This window comes from Malurus melanocephalus, unplaced genomic scaffold (assembly GCF_030028575.1).
Source record: "Malurus melanocephalus ecotype Western Australia unplaced genomic scaffold, MMel_1.1 scaffold_15, whole genome shotgun sequence".
Taxonomy (NCBI): Eukaryota; Metazoa; Chordata; class Aves; order Passeriformes; family Maluridae; genus Malurus; species Malurus melanocephalus.
In genome coordinates, this window is record NW_026623247.1 from 260,787 (window position 1) to 275,658 (window position 14,872).

The window sequence follows — 14,872 nt, forward strand, 5'->3', positions numbered from 1 at the left end:
TGCCCCAGGGCGAAATGGGGCCTCTGGGGCTCACCCGCCAAAGGGAAAGAGGCCGAGCCCCACGGGACACACAGCACGGATGCGGCTGCAGCCAGCCCTCAGCACCCAGCCTGGTCTTCAYACTCACAACTTTGTCAAACTGTGAAAAACACTACGGAATTTCCCTCGAGTGGTTTAACTTGTGTCAGATTTCAAGGGAGAGGGAAAATAACACCTTCACCTTCTMTGCAACAAGTCGGGCTGTCAGAGATATAGAAACAAGGAAGCTGCTGAGTCTTTCTAATCATCAAACAGCACACATTAAACCTGAAAATTAAATCAACTTTTTTATTCAAAGCATCTATTAGAATGATAGCACATCAACTCTTCTGCTTTTAACTCACGCCAAACTACAACTTAATCTTTCAAAGCTCTGAACAATTTCTTGTATGTAATCACTTAATAACAAAAAGCAGTCTTCCACATCCCGTCTTTCCTTTTTTTCCTTGGTATTTTACCCCAAACTTGTCATGATCCAGAACTGCTTCAGCTGTCTGAATTTTTTCTATGGCAAAGTACAATCCAGTGTACTTGTCTTACCTTAAAGACCTGAGGAAATATTCTGGCTGACTGAAAAAAAAAAWTWAAAAMCCYKRAAAMCMARSMAMMAAAAAAAAMCSCACTAAAAAACCACAACCAATCCTGATGAAGTAAGATTCCAGTCTGCAAATTACAGTCTTCTGCCCCGATAAATACTAGTCAGGAGCAATTCTGAGTTATGACTCAGAATTACAAGATCTATGTTCAGGGCTCATTTTGGGATCAGACTATTTGCATGAAGCCAGATGAATATTCAAAATCATGTAATTTTTTTTAGAAACCCAAAACCTACATGCATGAATTACCAGTTTCATATAGGCTAACAAGCCTAGTATGACSAGTGTTTCTTATGTTTTTCAGAAGCTGAAGCAGAAGTTAAACCGTATCACTGGTGCAACATTATTTACATTCAATGAAAGAGACTTTTTAAAAAAAATTATTCAACTACTCTTTAGTTAAGTGCATCAACAGAATATTTAACCAAACTGGGTTTAATGAGATTTTCAACCACAACGGGTTATCAGAGAACACACTTGAACAGTTGCAGTTTCTGGTGTAAAACTACTTTTCTGGAACAGCTGTAGGCATCTGGTCAGCCTATATCAAGTGACTGATAAAATGTTTTCTTCCTTTTAAATGAGAGGGAAAGAGGTTTCCTTTCTCATCTGAATTTCCTGACTTTCAACAAGAGGAAGAAGTTAAAGCAAGCAGGTCAGTAAATACACATTATTAATATCCCCTTAAGCAGTAGCTTAACAACAACAAAAACCAACAACAAAACCACACACAAAAAGTCCAATCTGAAAACAAAGTTTTGTTAGCATATTAGGAATCTCTGGCTGCCTTCAAAGCAAAAAAAAAAGGAAAAATATCTCCATGAGACAATGCTACTAAAGTATACAACATTCACAAAGTGACAAGATACCCTGTTAAACATTTTATATCARCATCTGAGTACTAGGCAGCAGTCTGCAACTTCATTTATTTGGGAAATATATGAAATCACACTGTTAACACACTTGTAACTACCTTTGGAAGCCTATTTTCTAGTTGTATAGTGAATACTTTTCTGCAGTGTTTAATTTATAGCTGTGCTATGGTTAGTGAACAAAAAATCAGCATGTTATCCTGGAGTAAAGCAATAAGGTGGCTTTATGCACTGTAAGTACGGAGGCTTCTATTTGCTAATCATCATATAAAAGCAATACTTTRAAACTTAGTGTTTGCTAACAGAAGACCTAGCATAGTTTACTACTAACTCACACCACCCTGTAAATAACCCCTTTATTAACAAAATCAAGTGCCAAATCAACTACAGGGTCCAAAAACACCTGAAAAAATATTACCAATTGCTTACCTTTGTCTAGACTTTGCAAGACTAATCATTTTCAGATAAAACAATGTGCAAAACTTCCCAACTACACATGTTAGGAATAACAAGTGCTACCAAGAGATTCTGCTAACATCAAATCAAAAAAAACGTGAAGCAGCAAAGTCAAGYCTCATACCTTGAGCAGTCACAGTGAAGATATTCCCTGCATGATGCATTTTCTTTCCCTGTACAAGCTGAGAGAACTAACCTTTTCCTTTCACCTTGGAGATGCTAAGTAAAGATATACTGACATTAAAAAACATGGTTTCATTGCTGTTTAACAATATCCCCAGACCCATCACTTTGCTTAAATAGTCAGATAAATACTATTTTGTCAGCCTTCTTTGGCCACATGTACCATCCTACTAATCGCGAACACTTTGTTCAGAAAGCGTTTCCTGTGAAATCTGCTTCAAATAAATGAGTTAACCTTGCAAAATCTAGCTTCCAATGACACGTAAATTTGTCAACCCTGCATTATGCAGTCCCATATTTACAAAATACTTAAAAATTTTACATCTGTCTTCTAACTTATCAAAAGTGCAATTCTCTCACCCCATGTTACGAGGCAACAACATTCTTCATAAATTCTACAGAATAGCAGCCTATTATAAGCAAGTAAGGTGCTTAGCTTATGCTTGGGATCTAACTGGTTAAGTAACACCAGAAAGTAAATTTTTTATGAACAGACACTGCTCCTCCTATCTACTGTCGCAGGGGTGCCACAGCTAAGTTTGCCAGCTCAATGAGAGCCAGTGCGCCATGCATGCGTTCACGCTGCTCCTGGAGGCGGCGGTGGCGGGCAGCTGAATGAGCGCTGTTTTTCTCTTCATCGTCCTCTTCATCAGACTGAAGATACTCCATTGGGTCCTGCTGTTCCTGATCTGTTTTCTGGATTGCTTTGGTCTTCAAAGCAGGAGCACGCTGCTCTCTTGTCTCCCAGTATCTGTAACATCAAATGTGAGGAATACTTGTAAAATATGTGCATTTGACTCACCACCAAAAATTCAAAGTGGGTTAAACTTCCCAAATACTAACTTACATCCAACTGAGAAGTGGACTTGAGATTTATCTTTTAGCCCTTATATGGTAGTGTTTAAGCTGTCAAAAATATTCTTTATTCAGCATTTTAAGTGTAAAGTGCCCAAGGAAACATCTGTGACAGACTTCTCATCTCCATGGTGTTCTCAGCAGGTATTTCTCCCTAGGCATACACAGCCCCTCATACAAATGCAAATTTAGCAAAACTGTAGCACTACTAATAAGCTATTAGCAGGCATTGATCAAGCAAAGGTAAGTATTTAAGTGGACAGCAAACACACAACAAAACATAACTGTAAGAAAGAAAGTTTCATGAGGAACTTTGTCTTGGCCAGGAGCTCATAAATCTTTAAAGAGAGGCAAGGCTGCACTGATGTGTACTAGAAGAACATTTTGTTTTGGTTTCTTAGGGTTTCATTGTCCCAAAGAATAAATGCTGCATCAGACCACCCTTATAAGTATTTTGAGAAAGGTGACAACGGGAAGGAACTTACTTGGCTAGCCACTCAGCCACAGCTTTATTGTCAGCCGTCTGCTTCTTACTCAGCCTGTCCGTGAGCTCTTCCCTCTTCAGTCGGGCGTAGGGATGTTTGGGACAATGACGGTTTGCATGTGTGAATCTGCTTAAACAGCCTTAAAAACCCACAAAGCGAAAATGAAGGTGTCACAGAAAGCAGCCAACCAATGACTAAGTGTAACATCTGTAGGGTGAAAATGCCACTGAATCCAGCCTTCCCCATTCACAAAAACCCTAGGTTTGGTCAAAAATGGCATGCTTTAGCTGCAAGGTTCAGAACATGCCCCATCATTTTATACATTAGTAACTACTGACAGAGAATGTACGCAATCCTTAGATACGTAGTTTCAGAATTAGGCAGATTCTGCAAKGCTCTTCCCCTCCCTAAAAGTTCCACCAAAATTAAATTCCAAAGCTTTTACCATGTAAACATGCCTGCATTACCAATACTAGTCTGACCCCAGAAAGCTGGAAATTGTTCTCTGATGACTCACCATTCTCYGAGCAAACAAAAGGTTTCTCTCCTGTGTGGAGACGCTGGTGAGTTTTGAGCTGTCCACTCTGYACAAAGGCTTTCCCACAATCTGGGTAGTCACATAAATAAGGCCTTTCACCTTAAAAGTAATAACAGAAGAGATTTATGAAAGCTCACTAGAAGTGTTGTGGCATCCAGAGATGGTCCCTGGCTTGAGACTTGTACAAGCAAGCTCTCCTTTTACCCACTCAGACAYTTGCACCTACTTAAAAAGGCCCAGTATACTCAGAAGTGCATGTTCTATGCTAATGGACAATAGTCATATTTCCAAAAAGAAAAAAAAAAGGAAGTGTTTTCCTTGTCTTCTTTTCTGATTTAAGACTCTTAGATAGGACTGCATAAGCTTTGTCCTGTGAAACTGTGCACCTATAGAGAAAGAAATATATAAAGTAAAAGGACAAGTAAAGTAATYCAAGTTGTAACTAGATACATTTTATCCTTACCATAAACTGAAATAGGGTAAAATATCTGAGGTCAACATGACTACAAGGTTTTGGAAATATCTCATTAGGAGAAACATCTCATGTTTGAGAAAAATTATAATRATGGAGGCTGCATGAGAAATTTGTTCCAAATTTAAGTTTTCTTAGGACAGTCGTCAAGGAAGACTTCTCCATGTAAACTGCAATCAGAAGAACAAAGTAGCAGGTGTCTCCTTCCTCAAGAGGATCTCATTGCACACACTACACAAAGGCATGCCATGCCACCGCCCTCAGGAAAGCAACAAAATGAGGGTAAATCTGGGTCACTAATTCAGAGGAATGACACCATGGTAAGGTCTATTCAGTTTAGTAGTTCTTACAAGTTCAACACGTTGTGCAACAAAGTGAAATAATATCTTTTGACCAAAAAACATTAGGAAGCTGCTTTTTATTATTATTACCTAGATTAAGTCATAGTTACTGGAGTCAGGAGATGGTGAGAGCAAAGGTTTTTGTGGGGTTTTTTTTGATTGGTTTGGGGAAAGTGCTGGTGGTTCTGTCTGTATTGAGAGCTACATTTGTTCACATTTTATTGCAAATACAGAGTGCTGTTTAAGAAAAAGAATGTATTTGCTTGGTTTAAAAAAAAAACCYAAACAGCATATTCATTTCAAGCTTACCTGAGTAGAATTCATCACATATTTTAACTGAACTGCARATTGCCTTCTAAATACAGTTCCGAAAAATTAGCATGACCACCTCCACTCTAGAAAATGAATTCTAGGATGTGGGAAAAAAYATCTGGGTGATTTTAAGTACATACAATATTCTCTCAGTATTTAAACATAGTCCTTAGACTGTTACAGTCCTGAAGTTGCCAGCCACTTTTTAAGTTACTGTAACCTCTTACAGCAAAACTTCAATTGTGATGTGAAAAGTACACCACCAATGAGGAAACAAATCACAGAAGAGAAGTAAATAGGATACAAAGTGCTAGCAAGCTTAAGTACAGAGCACCAAGCTCAAGACTAGTTCTGCCTCTGACAAAGTAACTTCAATAGAWAATATACTTACACAATTTGTCTATACTATTACGGCCCAAATTGCTGCTACACTTCCCCATGACAAATATAGTTACAAAGACTTTAATTGACCAACAAGCACTGGGAGCAAAATATGATTACTTGGGGTTCCTTTGTGTTTGTTTGTGGGGTTTTAATTCCTTCCCTGGTACTTCCTAAGTGGCTCACCCTAGCTATTTATACCTTCCCCTTACTCACCAGTGTGAGTTCGTTTATGGGCTTGAAGTGACTTCTCTCGTGGAAAGACCCTGTTGCAAATATTACAGCGTATCCTGCTGGAAGAGTGCTCTCCTTCACTGATCAGGTCTCGGACGGTGTCTGCTCTTGGACGGCCTCGTCTTATTCCATCCTGGGTGTAAATAACGAGGGAATTAAACTCAGGCACTTCCTCCCCCTTCAGTTTGGTCAATGGGCACAGCAAAATGACTGAGGGCGGTTCTGTGACAGCACAGAGCCACACCAGACCATGCCCAGCCTATTCCTAACTCGCTCCTAATGGCTGGGCTCCAGCTGGTGTAGGAGGGAACATGGGGAGAAACTGTACACGGGATCACAGAATGGGTCAGGTTGGAAGGGACAGTGGGTGGGTCATCTGGTCTAACCTCCCTACTCAAGTGGAGTCATTCTAGAGTACAATCCTGGCACAGGATTGCATCCACATGGTTCTTGAGCATCTCCAGTGAGGGAGACTCCAAAACCTTCTGGGGCAACTTGTGCCAGTGCTCAATCACCCACACRGTAAAGAAATCCCTCTTCATATTGAGGTGGAACTTCCTGTGCATTAGTGTCTGCCCATTGTCGTTTTTTCTACAGCTTGTCACAACCAAGCAGAGCCCAGCTCTATCCTCCTGGCACCCTCGTTAGGTATTTATAAGCATTTAAGGGGTTCCCTCTCAGTCTTCTCTTCTTGAGGCTGCGCAGGCCCAGCACCCTCAGACTTTCCTCATAAGGGAAATTCTACAGYCCCTTAATCACCTCCGCTGTCTCACAATGGACCCACTCCAGGAGCTCAATGTCTCTCTTGTACTGAGAAGCCCAGAACGGGACAAAGCACTCCAGATGCGAGGACAGAGAGGACAAGGGGTTATTTGATAGAAAGGGTGCTTTTTTTAAGAGTTGTTTTAAAACTTTTAAAAGCAGAGAATAAGAACAGCGGCTCCGCCCCATCCCTGGCCGCAGGGCCCGCGCGCCGCTACCGGAAGTGACTTCACTTTAAATGTCCGGGCGGAAGCACGGGGGGCGCGCGCCCCGCCGCGGAGTCACCCTGTAGGCGCGCGGCCGCGCCCGCCCCCTCGCGCCGCTCCCTGCACTCACCTTCAGGTGCCGGTGCCGGCCGCCGCTCCCTGGGCTCCCCGCCTTCTCCTCGTCGCCGGCGGGCACTCTGCCTGCTCCCCCGCGGGGAGGCGGGAGGGCTGAGGGGCCGGCGGTGCTGTCGGCGCCGCCGGGGCTGAGCGTCACATTGTGCGCGTTCTCGCCCCAGCGCCACGGGTAGACCATGAAGTCGCTGAAGCCGGGGCTGGTGGGAACGGGCGGGACGGGCATCGGCTCTTCGCCCCCGCCACCCCCCGAGGAGGGTTTGATCGGGGTGGTTTTGATAACGGAGACCAGGACGCGCTTCGGAGAGTCCTGGCAAAAAATCACCGGGGGGGTTCCCGGTGGGAGCCACTCCGCCATTGCCGACCCCTCGCGGGCAGAGGCGAAGGGAGCGCGGGGAGAGAGGGACAGGAGAGCGTTCCAGGCGGCGCGGCCCYGCTGTCCGCGGCCGTGTCCCGGGATGGATCGTGCAGCTGGACGGAGGTTCCGCGGCCGTTGCCACCTGTCGCCGCCCGAGCTTGCCTCAGCCGCTCATCACCGGGGACGGCGGCTCCCTGTRGTCTCGGTGTCTTTCCCTCCGCACCCCTCCGCCTCCGCAATCACCCCCCGAGCGGATCCGCCAAGTCAGCGGCGGGCCCCGGCCATGGCAGCGGCCGGAGCGAAGCAGTCACAGCGTCCCCGCACCTTTCCGAAGTGAAGCCGACCCCACTGGCAGCCCCGGTCCCGGCGATGCCCGAGGAGRAGCCGCCGCCGCCGCGATACCTCCGCGCTCGCCGCCCGGGCCGAGCCCCCGGTTTTCCCGCGTTACGTTTCGCGCCCGAGCGCAGCCAATCATCCGGCCCGGCTGGGATGTCACGGGGAGTCTGTTCCCGCCGGCCAACCGCTGGGCGGGAAAGTCGGCGGCCGCGCCTTCAGAGGCGGGGCCGAAGGRGGAGGAGGGCATGTCGCTGGTGCCATTCTATTGGGCAGCCGCCCGGCTCGCGGCCCCGGGGGATGCGCTGATTGGCCCGCTGCGGCGGGGGCGGGGAGAGGCAGAGACGGCGCTCCCGGGCGAGTTTGGCGCGCTCGGGCTGTGGGCGGGCTGCGCGGGCCAATCCGGTGGAGCTGCGGGGGCTTTGGCGCGCCTGGCGGGTTCAAGGGGCCGCCTGGCGGTGAGATAGCCGGCCGCGGTTTCGTTTTCATGGGGCGGGGAAGCCCATTCTCTTCCCTTGCCGGGCCCCTGCCCTCAGCGGCGGACAGAGCTGAGAGCCAACTTGCCGGCTGGGAGTGTATCCCCGTGAGCTGCCGCCGCCTCCGCGGGGGTYGTAGGGCGGGCGGGCGCGGTCGGGACGCCGCGGCCATTATGGCGCTGGCGGCGCCGCTCAGGGAGACGCCCTGTCCAGCAGCGGTGCCCGTGGCATGAGGCACCAGTAACTATACAGATACAGGCACCGATCCCGGGGGTGGACCAGAGAAATGCGCAGGAGACGTTGTCACGGGCCTCGGCTCGGGAATTTTAGATGGTTCTTAAGCCAGTTGTTTTAAGAGGATGGTGCCAGACTCCTTTCCTGACGAGCGACAGGACAAGGAACAATGGCTCAAAACTAAAACTCAAGAAGTTTCACCTCAAATAAGAGGAAAAGCTTCCTTTCATTGCGGGTGGCAGAGACAGGCTGTCCAGGGAAGTCGTGGAGTCACCTCTGTGGAGGAGAGTCTTGCATTTCTACATTAATAGCTACATGTTGAGGGCAATACCAGGAGCACAGAGAAGCCACAGAGCTCTAAAAATAGTGAGGGTTTTTTCCCCCAGATCTATTTTGTTCACAGTTCGAATGCTACAGACTCCTGCCTTTTACGAGTTAGTTTAACAACAGTTAATAATCACTGCTGACAGGAATAGGAAAGTGCAGGGAAGAGCAGGTCTGTGACATATGACTATTAAACTAACCCCCCTTTGGATAATGAAAAACGCCTACCAGTTCTTCCAGTGCAGAGGCTGTAATGCTGGACTTCAGTACTATATGTATTTATACTGAATACAGTGTATCATTCATCCTGAGGTCGGCAGCCCTATCATTATGAAGCACAGTTGAGTTTATYGTGACTGCCCTTTTAAACTAACTAAAAATCCTCAATTTTTTTCTTATGAAAATTCTTGTTCATTGTAATGCTATTTCAGCTTCTCAAACTCGATGTTACATGTCAAAGTCCTACCGCTACTATGCCAGGTCAGGTCATACTTACCAGGCCAGAAAGAAAATGCTGCAGCTTGTAACATTTGTTTCCAAAATGAGCAAACGGGTTTCCACATGCTTGAATCTGACCTCCTTAAAAAACCTTCAGCCCTAAAAATATTCCATGGTATACAGTTCCAGCAGTATAATATTGTTATAGAGGAGTATTAATACAGAAAAATATATTAAAATCTATTAGGGGAAAAAAATTACTCAAAGTAATCGTGTCCCAAACCCCAAGTGCATATACTCTTAATAACTTTTCAAATCTACATGCCTAATGCTTCAAGTAGTACATGTAGCTGCTAAAGAACTGCCGTGACTGACAGAATTAGCATTATGAGCTGGTATACAGAATTGTAGATATTGGGRATAGTGCAGTGCATTGTGAGCTGCTGAATATCACCATATTTAATCTAAGCTACCCCAATGTATCCTTTATATTTTGTGATGACATTTGAGGGTCTGGCATCAGATTAACTTTTTAACAAAAATCTTGTGAGTTTTTTTTTTAATGCCAGCTAATAGAATTTGTTAATAGAGGCAACACCAGAGGAGGAAGAGGTGAGTTGATGCCACATTTGATATTTTAATTTTTCTGAACCATAGTGTTTCATGTTGTTGTAATAACAATAACCTAAGAGAACTGAACTTTCTAGATCCTGCTACTGTAAGAGAAAATTTGCACACAGAATGTACCTTGCCTATAGGGCATAAAACATACTGCTTCTCAATACACAGTCACAGGTATTAAGATATATTATTTTAATAGTTCATGTAACATGTAAAACCAGTTCTAAAGTAATCATCTCAACTGTAGTGTCTTAGCACTACTRAATATGTTTGCTTTTCAGAGCAGTTGGATGCTATTTTACTAGCTTAATGTGCATTGTGGTTTGACCCTGTCTGGATTCCAGGCACCCAAAAAAGCCTCTCTATCACTCCTCTCTGCAGCTGGGCAAGGGAGAGAAAATTTAATGAAGGATTCATGAGCTGAAATAAGGACTGGGAAAGATTACTCACMGAGTACAATTGTGAGCAAAATAGGCTGGAATTAGATAYATTAATTGAATTTATTGCTAACAAAATCAGAGCAGGATAATGAGAAGTAAAATAAAACCTTTAAGACACCTTACATGCCACCCCTCCCTCCTTCCCACCTCTACTTCTGACCCCAGTGAAGCATGGAGACTAGGAGTGGGATTAGGGTCTGTTCATCATCTGTGGTTTCTTCCACGGCTCAGGGAGAGGAGTTGTTCCCCTGCTGCATTGTKGGGTCCCTCCCATGGGGACWGTTCTCCATGAACTTCTGCAGCCTGGATCTCATGAGCAATGGTTCTCTGCTAACACTGCAGCATGAGTCTGTCCCATAGGCAGCAGTGCTCCCCAAACTGCTGCAGCAGAATCACTTTTCCACAGGGTCCTTCAAGGACAGGCTGCTCCAGCATGGAGCCTCCCACAGGTTCTCATCCTCCTTYGTGCATCCACCTGCTSTGATGTGGAGCTCCTCCACAGGCTGCAGGTKGATCTCTCCATCCCCGTGGACCTCCATGGGCTGCAGGGACACAGCTGCCTCATCATGGGGTGCATCACAGGCTGCAGGGGAATCTCAGTTCCAGCACTGGGAGCCCTTTCCTTCTCTACTGACCTTGGTGTATGCAGGGTTATGCCTCTCACATGTTCTCACCCACTCTTCTCTGACCACAAGTACATGTGCGCAATAACTTTTTTATTTTCTTCTTAAATGCATTATCACAGAGGTGTTACAATCATTTCCAATTGTCCCAGCTGTGACCACTGGCACCTTTGTCTTTGGAGCTGCTGTGGATTGGCTCTGCCAGGCATCGAGAAAAATTCCAGCAGCTTCCCATAGATGCCAGCCCTGCAGCCGCTCCACCCCAAAACTTGGCATTGCAAACCCAATACAATGTGTTAAAGCATTAATATTTTAGTGTGGAAACAAGGAAAAGTTCTCTCTGAGACTTAAAGGACTAAGATAATGAAACATGATACAACTGATAGTCAGATCAAATCCTACTTTTTAAAATGGAGCATACCTTCTATCACATATGACATGAGACAGAAATTGGGAAAGGATAGGGAGCAAGGATTCAAGAGAAAGCAGGAAAAGGTCTCTGTGTTCTATCTGGCTAATTAGACTCAAGGCAGAAATGAGAATTATGGAGTTTGAGGATAATAAMCTCTGAGAAATAGAAACAATTAACTGAAACAGAACACAAACATGACAAAGATGGAAAGAGGTGTTCTACCTCTTTAAAGCATGCACTTTAGGTTATGGCCTTTAGATAGATGATAGCAACACTTAACCGAACTACATGTAACTTTATTGTTATTATGTAATAATATGGATTAACATAAAAACTTAGCAATGGTAATAATCTTTTATCTAATAATATCTTTTATCCAAGTCTTTATTATTATATTTTTCAATTTTCCAGATTTCCTGTCTGAGCATTCAGATTCCACTGTGGTAGTCATATTCACAACCCATGAGACTGAGACCTCTTTGCTGTGGGTGTCTCCAGTGATCTGACAGGTGCCCTGTTTGAATCCCTACACACACCACACTCACTCTGCCAGACAAACTTCCTTTACCATGTTGACMCCGCCATGTTTCCAGTGACAGAATCCCTAACGGCAAATGCCTTAATAGTGATGCAGCAACACAGTAGCAGCGTGCACTATTAGAAATGAATCTCTGGGCTTTTACGCCCTTACGGTCTTTGCACCCACCCTTGCACTTGCCCCTTGGCCCAAGGTGTTTGGGCTAGGGTCTCCTCCTTGCTTATTGGATCCTGCAGGGTCTCTAAGTGACTGGCCCCCCCTGCCCCGACGAGCCAGCACCACAGGTCTCTGTGTGCCCTTTGACAGCACAAAGCCTTGTCCCTGGCTCACTTGCTGGGACTCTAGCCATTTGCTGCCAGCTAGGGCACAATGTCCAGCTCACACACAATACTCCCAGCATGAGGCGTATTGCTCTATATCACTCCATCTTTGGTGATACAGCTTGCTGTTTAGCTTAAGAATTTGTGTGGTCAATTTTGCTTGATAAAATCGCATTTCTGGAAAATGTATGTGATGGCCAGATCTACTAAGTGACAGAGCGTTACCCTTTTTACCTGTTCTGTCTCAGAATGGGACCTTAAGCCCCATGGTGTGTTCAGGATGTTTCTCCCTCAGGCAGGAGAGATTTAGGCACTAGAAAATCAAATGTCCAGGGATGAGAAAGTGGCTGTAAGAAAGGTCAAGGGCAGGATGATCCTTGCTGGTTATTAAGCACTTAGTTGTAAAGGTCAGGGAAACACCAGTCTCTGTTCTCAATTCTGTCTCTGGTAATTAGGCACTTTTTCCCCTTAGGAAAAAAAAAAAAATAAGCAAGGACCTTTTGGTAAAGATGCAATATTCCATTTCTACACCTGCTAGACAAGCTTGTGTTTCTGTTCTGTGTGTGTGAAAAATCCACTTGCGGAGAGAACCTGGATGGAGGAGCCACTTTGGCAGCTCCTCATSTTGACTTAACATGAATTGCCTGTTGTCAGAAGAGTTGAGCACCTGGCTTAGTACAGCAAGAGATTCACTCTTTGCATACAAATATGTAATCATGCTGAAGCCATYGCTGTTACTTATTTGGTGTAAAATTCCAGACAGAATATTTGGCTTCACTTTAACGGTAAAATTTGAGTTTTTCTTGTCTATCTCTGTTGTTTGTGTGACTTTGTAACTTGACAATCGTGCACTGATTGTACACAGTGAAAAGCTGCAAGCAAATTAAGAGATTGAAAATTATTTTCATCTGTCATGCTAAACTTTCAATCACTTTGGGTGCTGAAMTCTCTTACAGAAATTTAGTTTTGATTGACAGATCAGAGCATCAGAAAACTAAGGATTTCTAAAGCTTTACATTATTTTTAGAACACAATTATAGAGATTTATTTATTTATACAGACAAGATATAACAAACACTGATTTTGCCTGTCATTGTGGAATCTCTCTGAGCAGTTAGGCTTATTTTTTCTTTTTTTTGAGACTTCATWAAAAAAGCCTAATGCTAAAGCACATCAAATCTCTAATCTTACTGCTGAAATATTTCTGAATTCCTCATATTCATCTCTCTCCAGAAATACTATGACCTGCAAAGTACTTATTAAAGCTGCAAGGATATYGCAGTCAAAGATGACACCTTTTTGTCTGTCATCTTTCATATGCAGCATAACTTTGATTCGAACTTGTAAAATTTTTAAATAAAGTATTTTTTAAATTTCTAAAAAAAAAATTATGGATACAATGTGTGCTGAGAAGATCTAGTGTGGATGCTGCAATTGATACCAAAAGGCTCCAGAAAGGTCTACAAAGAGTTGGTGAGTCTTTTGGTATGCTGCAGGAACATAACATTGTTAATGTCTTTTGCCAGATTAGAACAGCAYGAAGTAGCATTCTAACTCCTTCTTTGAACTGAGAACACATGTAGTTTCATCTCTCTACAAAATAAACCAACTATTCTGAGGCAAGTACAGTTGATCTAAGTGAACATTTCTTATCCAGTATTTGATTATCATATTCATGAAAATGCATTCATAATTTTTTGTTGATTATGAGTAGCTACTTTTTACAATGTAAGAAYTGTAACTGAAATAATGATATTTTTCCTTTCCTTCCTGAGCCAAAATTTTCTGCTTTTAATTTGAAGTGTTTCAGAGACTGAAAGATTTGATTCAGCTACCAGGATTTTGTAAATTCTTTTCCAGCAGAAAATTTAAGCTGAACTTACTGTCATTAAATCCATTGATGCAAAGCAGTTTGTGATCTCTTGAATGGAATTGGAGCTTGAAAGGCTACTAAAGTCAAATTAAATTAGTTTTATTCTGCAGTAAGCATGCCCTGCAAAAGCGGGCCTACGTTAAAGCCAGGAGAGATGCAGTGATTATGTTCAGGGCTTGGATTGAGCTCTGGAAGATAGACCATATTTTGTTTTACAGTGGTGTGCATGGATGTATCAGCGCTCCAAAATGAAGAGAGAAGGCAGTTATGGTGACAGGGCTGTCTTTAATCGTGGCTTTTGAAACATAGCAAGAATTCTGATTTAGTTTCAAGTCCCTGTAATAGGGATAAAATTAATTTCAAAATAAGGAGGTAGATACAGTGCCGTTGTCATGACAGAGGAAGTGTTAGTTTTTCATGAACGATCAGGATAAAAACAGCCTTATCGCAGAAATCAAGAATGCAAACGTCATTCTTTTGAGTAATTGAGGCTGAAGGGCTGAGATTTTGGTGTTACTGTGGCTGATAAAAGAGGCACTGAAATTTCGTTTGCCCAGGTGCGTCTGCGGGGAAAAAAAAAGAAAAAAAAAAAAACAAAAAACCAAAAAAACCCACCGTTGCTGAGTCTCCCCGCATGCCACTGCTGGTCATATTTATTGAGATATTTTTTTTATTTTGAGACAGCAAGAGTGCTCGTAGCTCAGTCCAGAGCTGTGAGCAGCCGACACGGCTCCTACAGGGGTCACACCAGGCTCACAGCACAGGGGTTTGGTGACAGCAGGAGAGCTCCATCACGGCTTTTGCCGGAGGGAGCAGCTCTCCGAGTCAAGCTGTGACTCTGCACTTGTGGGCTGGTGGAAGCGTCACCGCCGGCACCGCGGAGCTCGCTGGCCTTATGGATACCCCTGCTTTTCTAAGCAGAAAGGGGCGTTCCAGAAACTTTGTGAGTGCACCACACAACTTCATGCAAGCATGACGGCCACATAGAGCAGAATTACCTTTGGCAGCTCCCGGTGTA

At 44.0% G+C, this 14,872-nt stretch overlaps 1 protein-coding gene across 1 annotated transcript; it reads right to left on the reverse strand.

Annotated features, from left to right (window-relative positions):
• Positions 1-657: 657 nt before the first annotated feature.
• ZNF367 (zinc finger protein 367) lies at positions 658-7,738 on the reverse strand. The gene is made up of 5 exons (XM_057384576.1): positions 6,863-7,738; positions 5,747-5,897; positions 4,004-4,123; positions 3,487-3,625; positions 658-2,897 (listed from the first exon to the last, which is right to left on the reverse strand). Exons 1-5 carry the CDS (start codon positions 7,220-7,222, stop codon positions 2,657-2,659), a joined length of 1,011 nt encoding a protein of 336 aa, XP_057240559.1. The 5' UTR covers positions 7,223-7,738; the 3' UTR covers positions 658-2,656.
• Between the last annotated feature and the right edge of the window lie 7,134 nt (positions 7,739-14,872).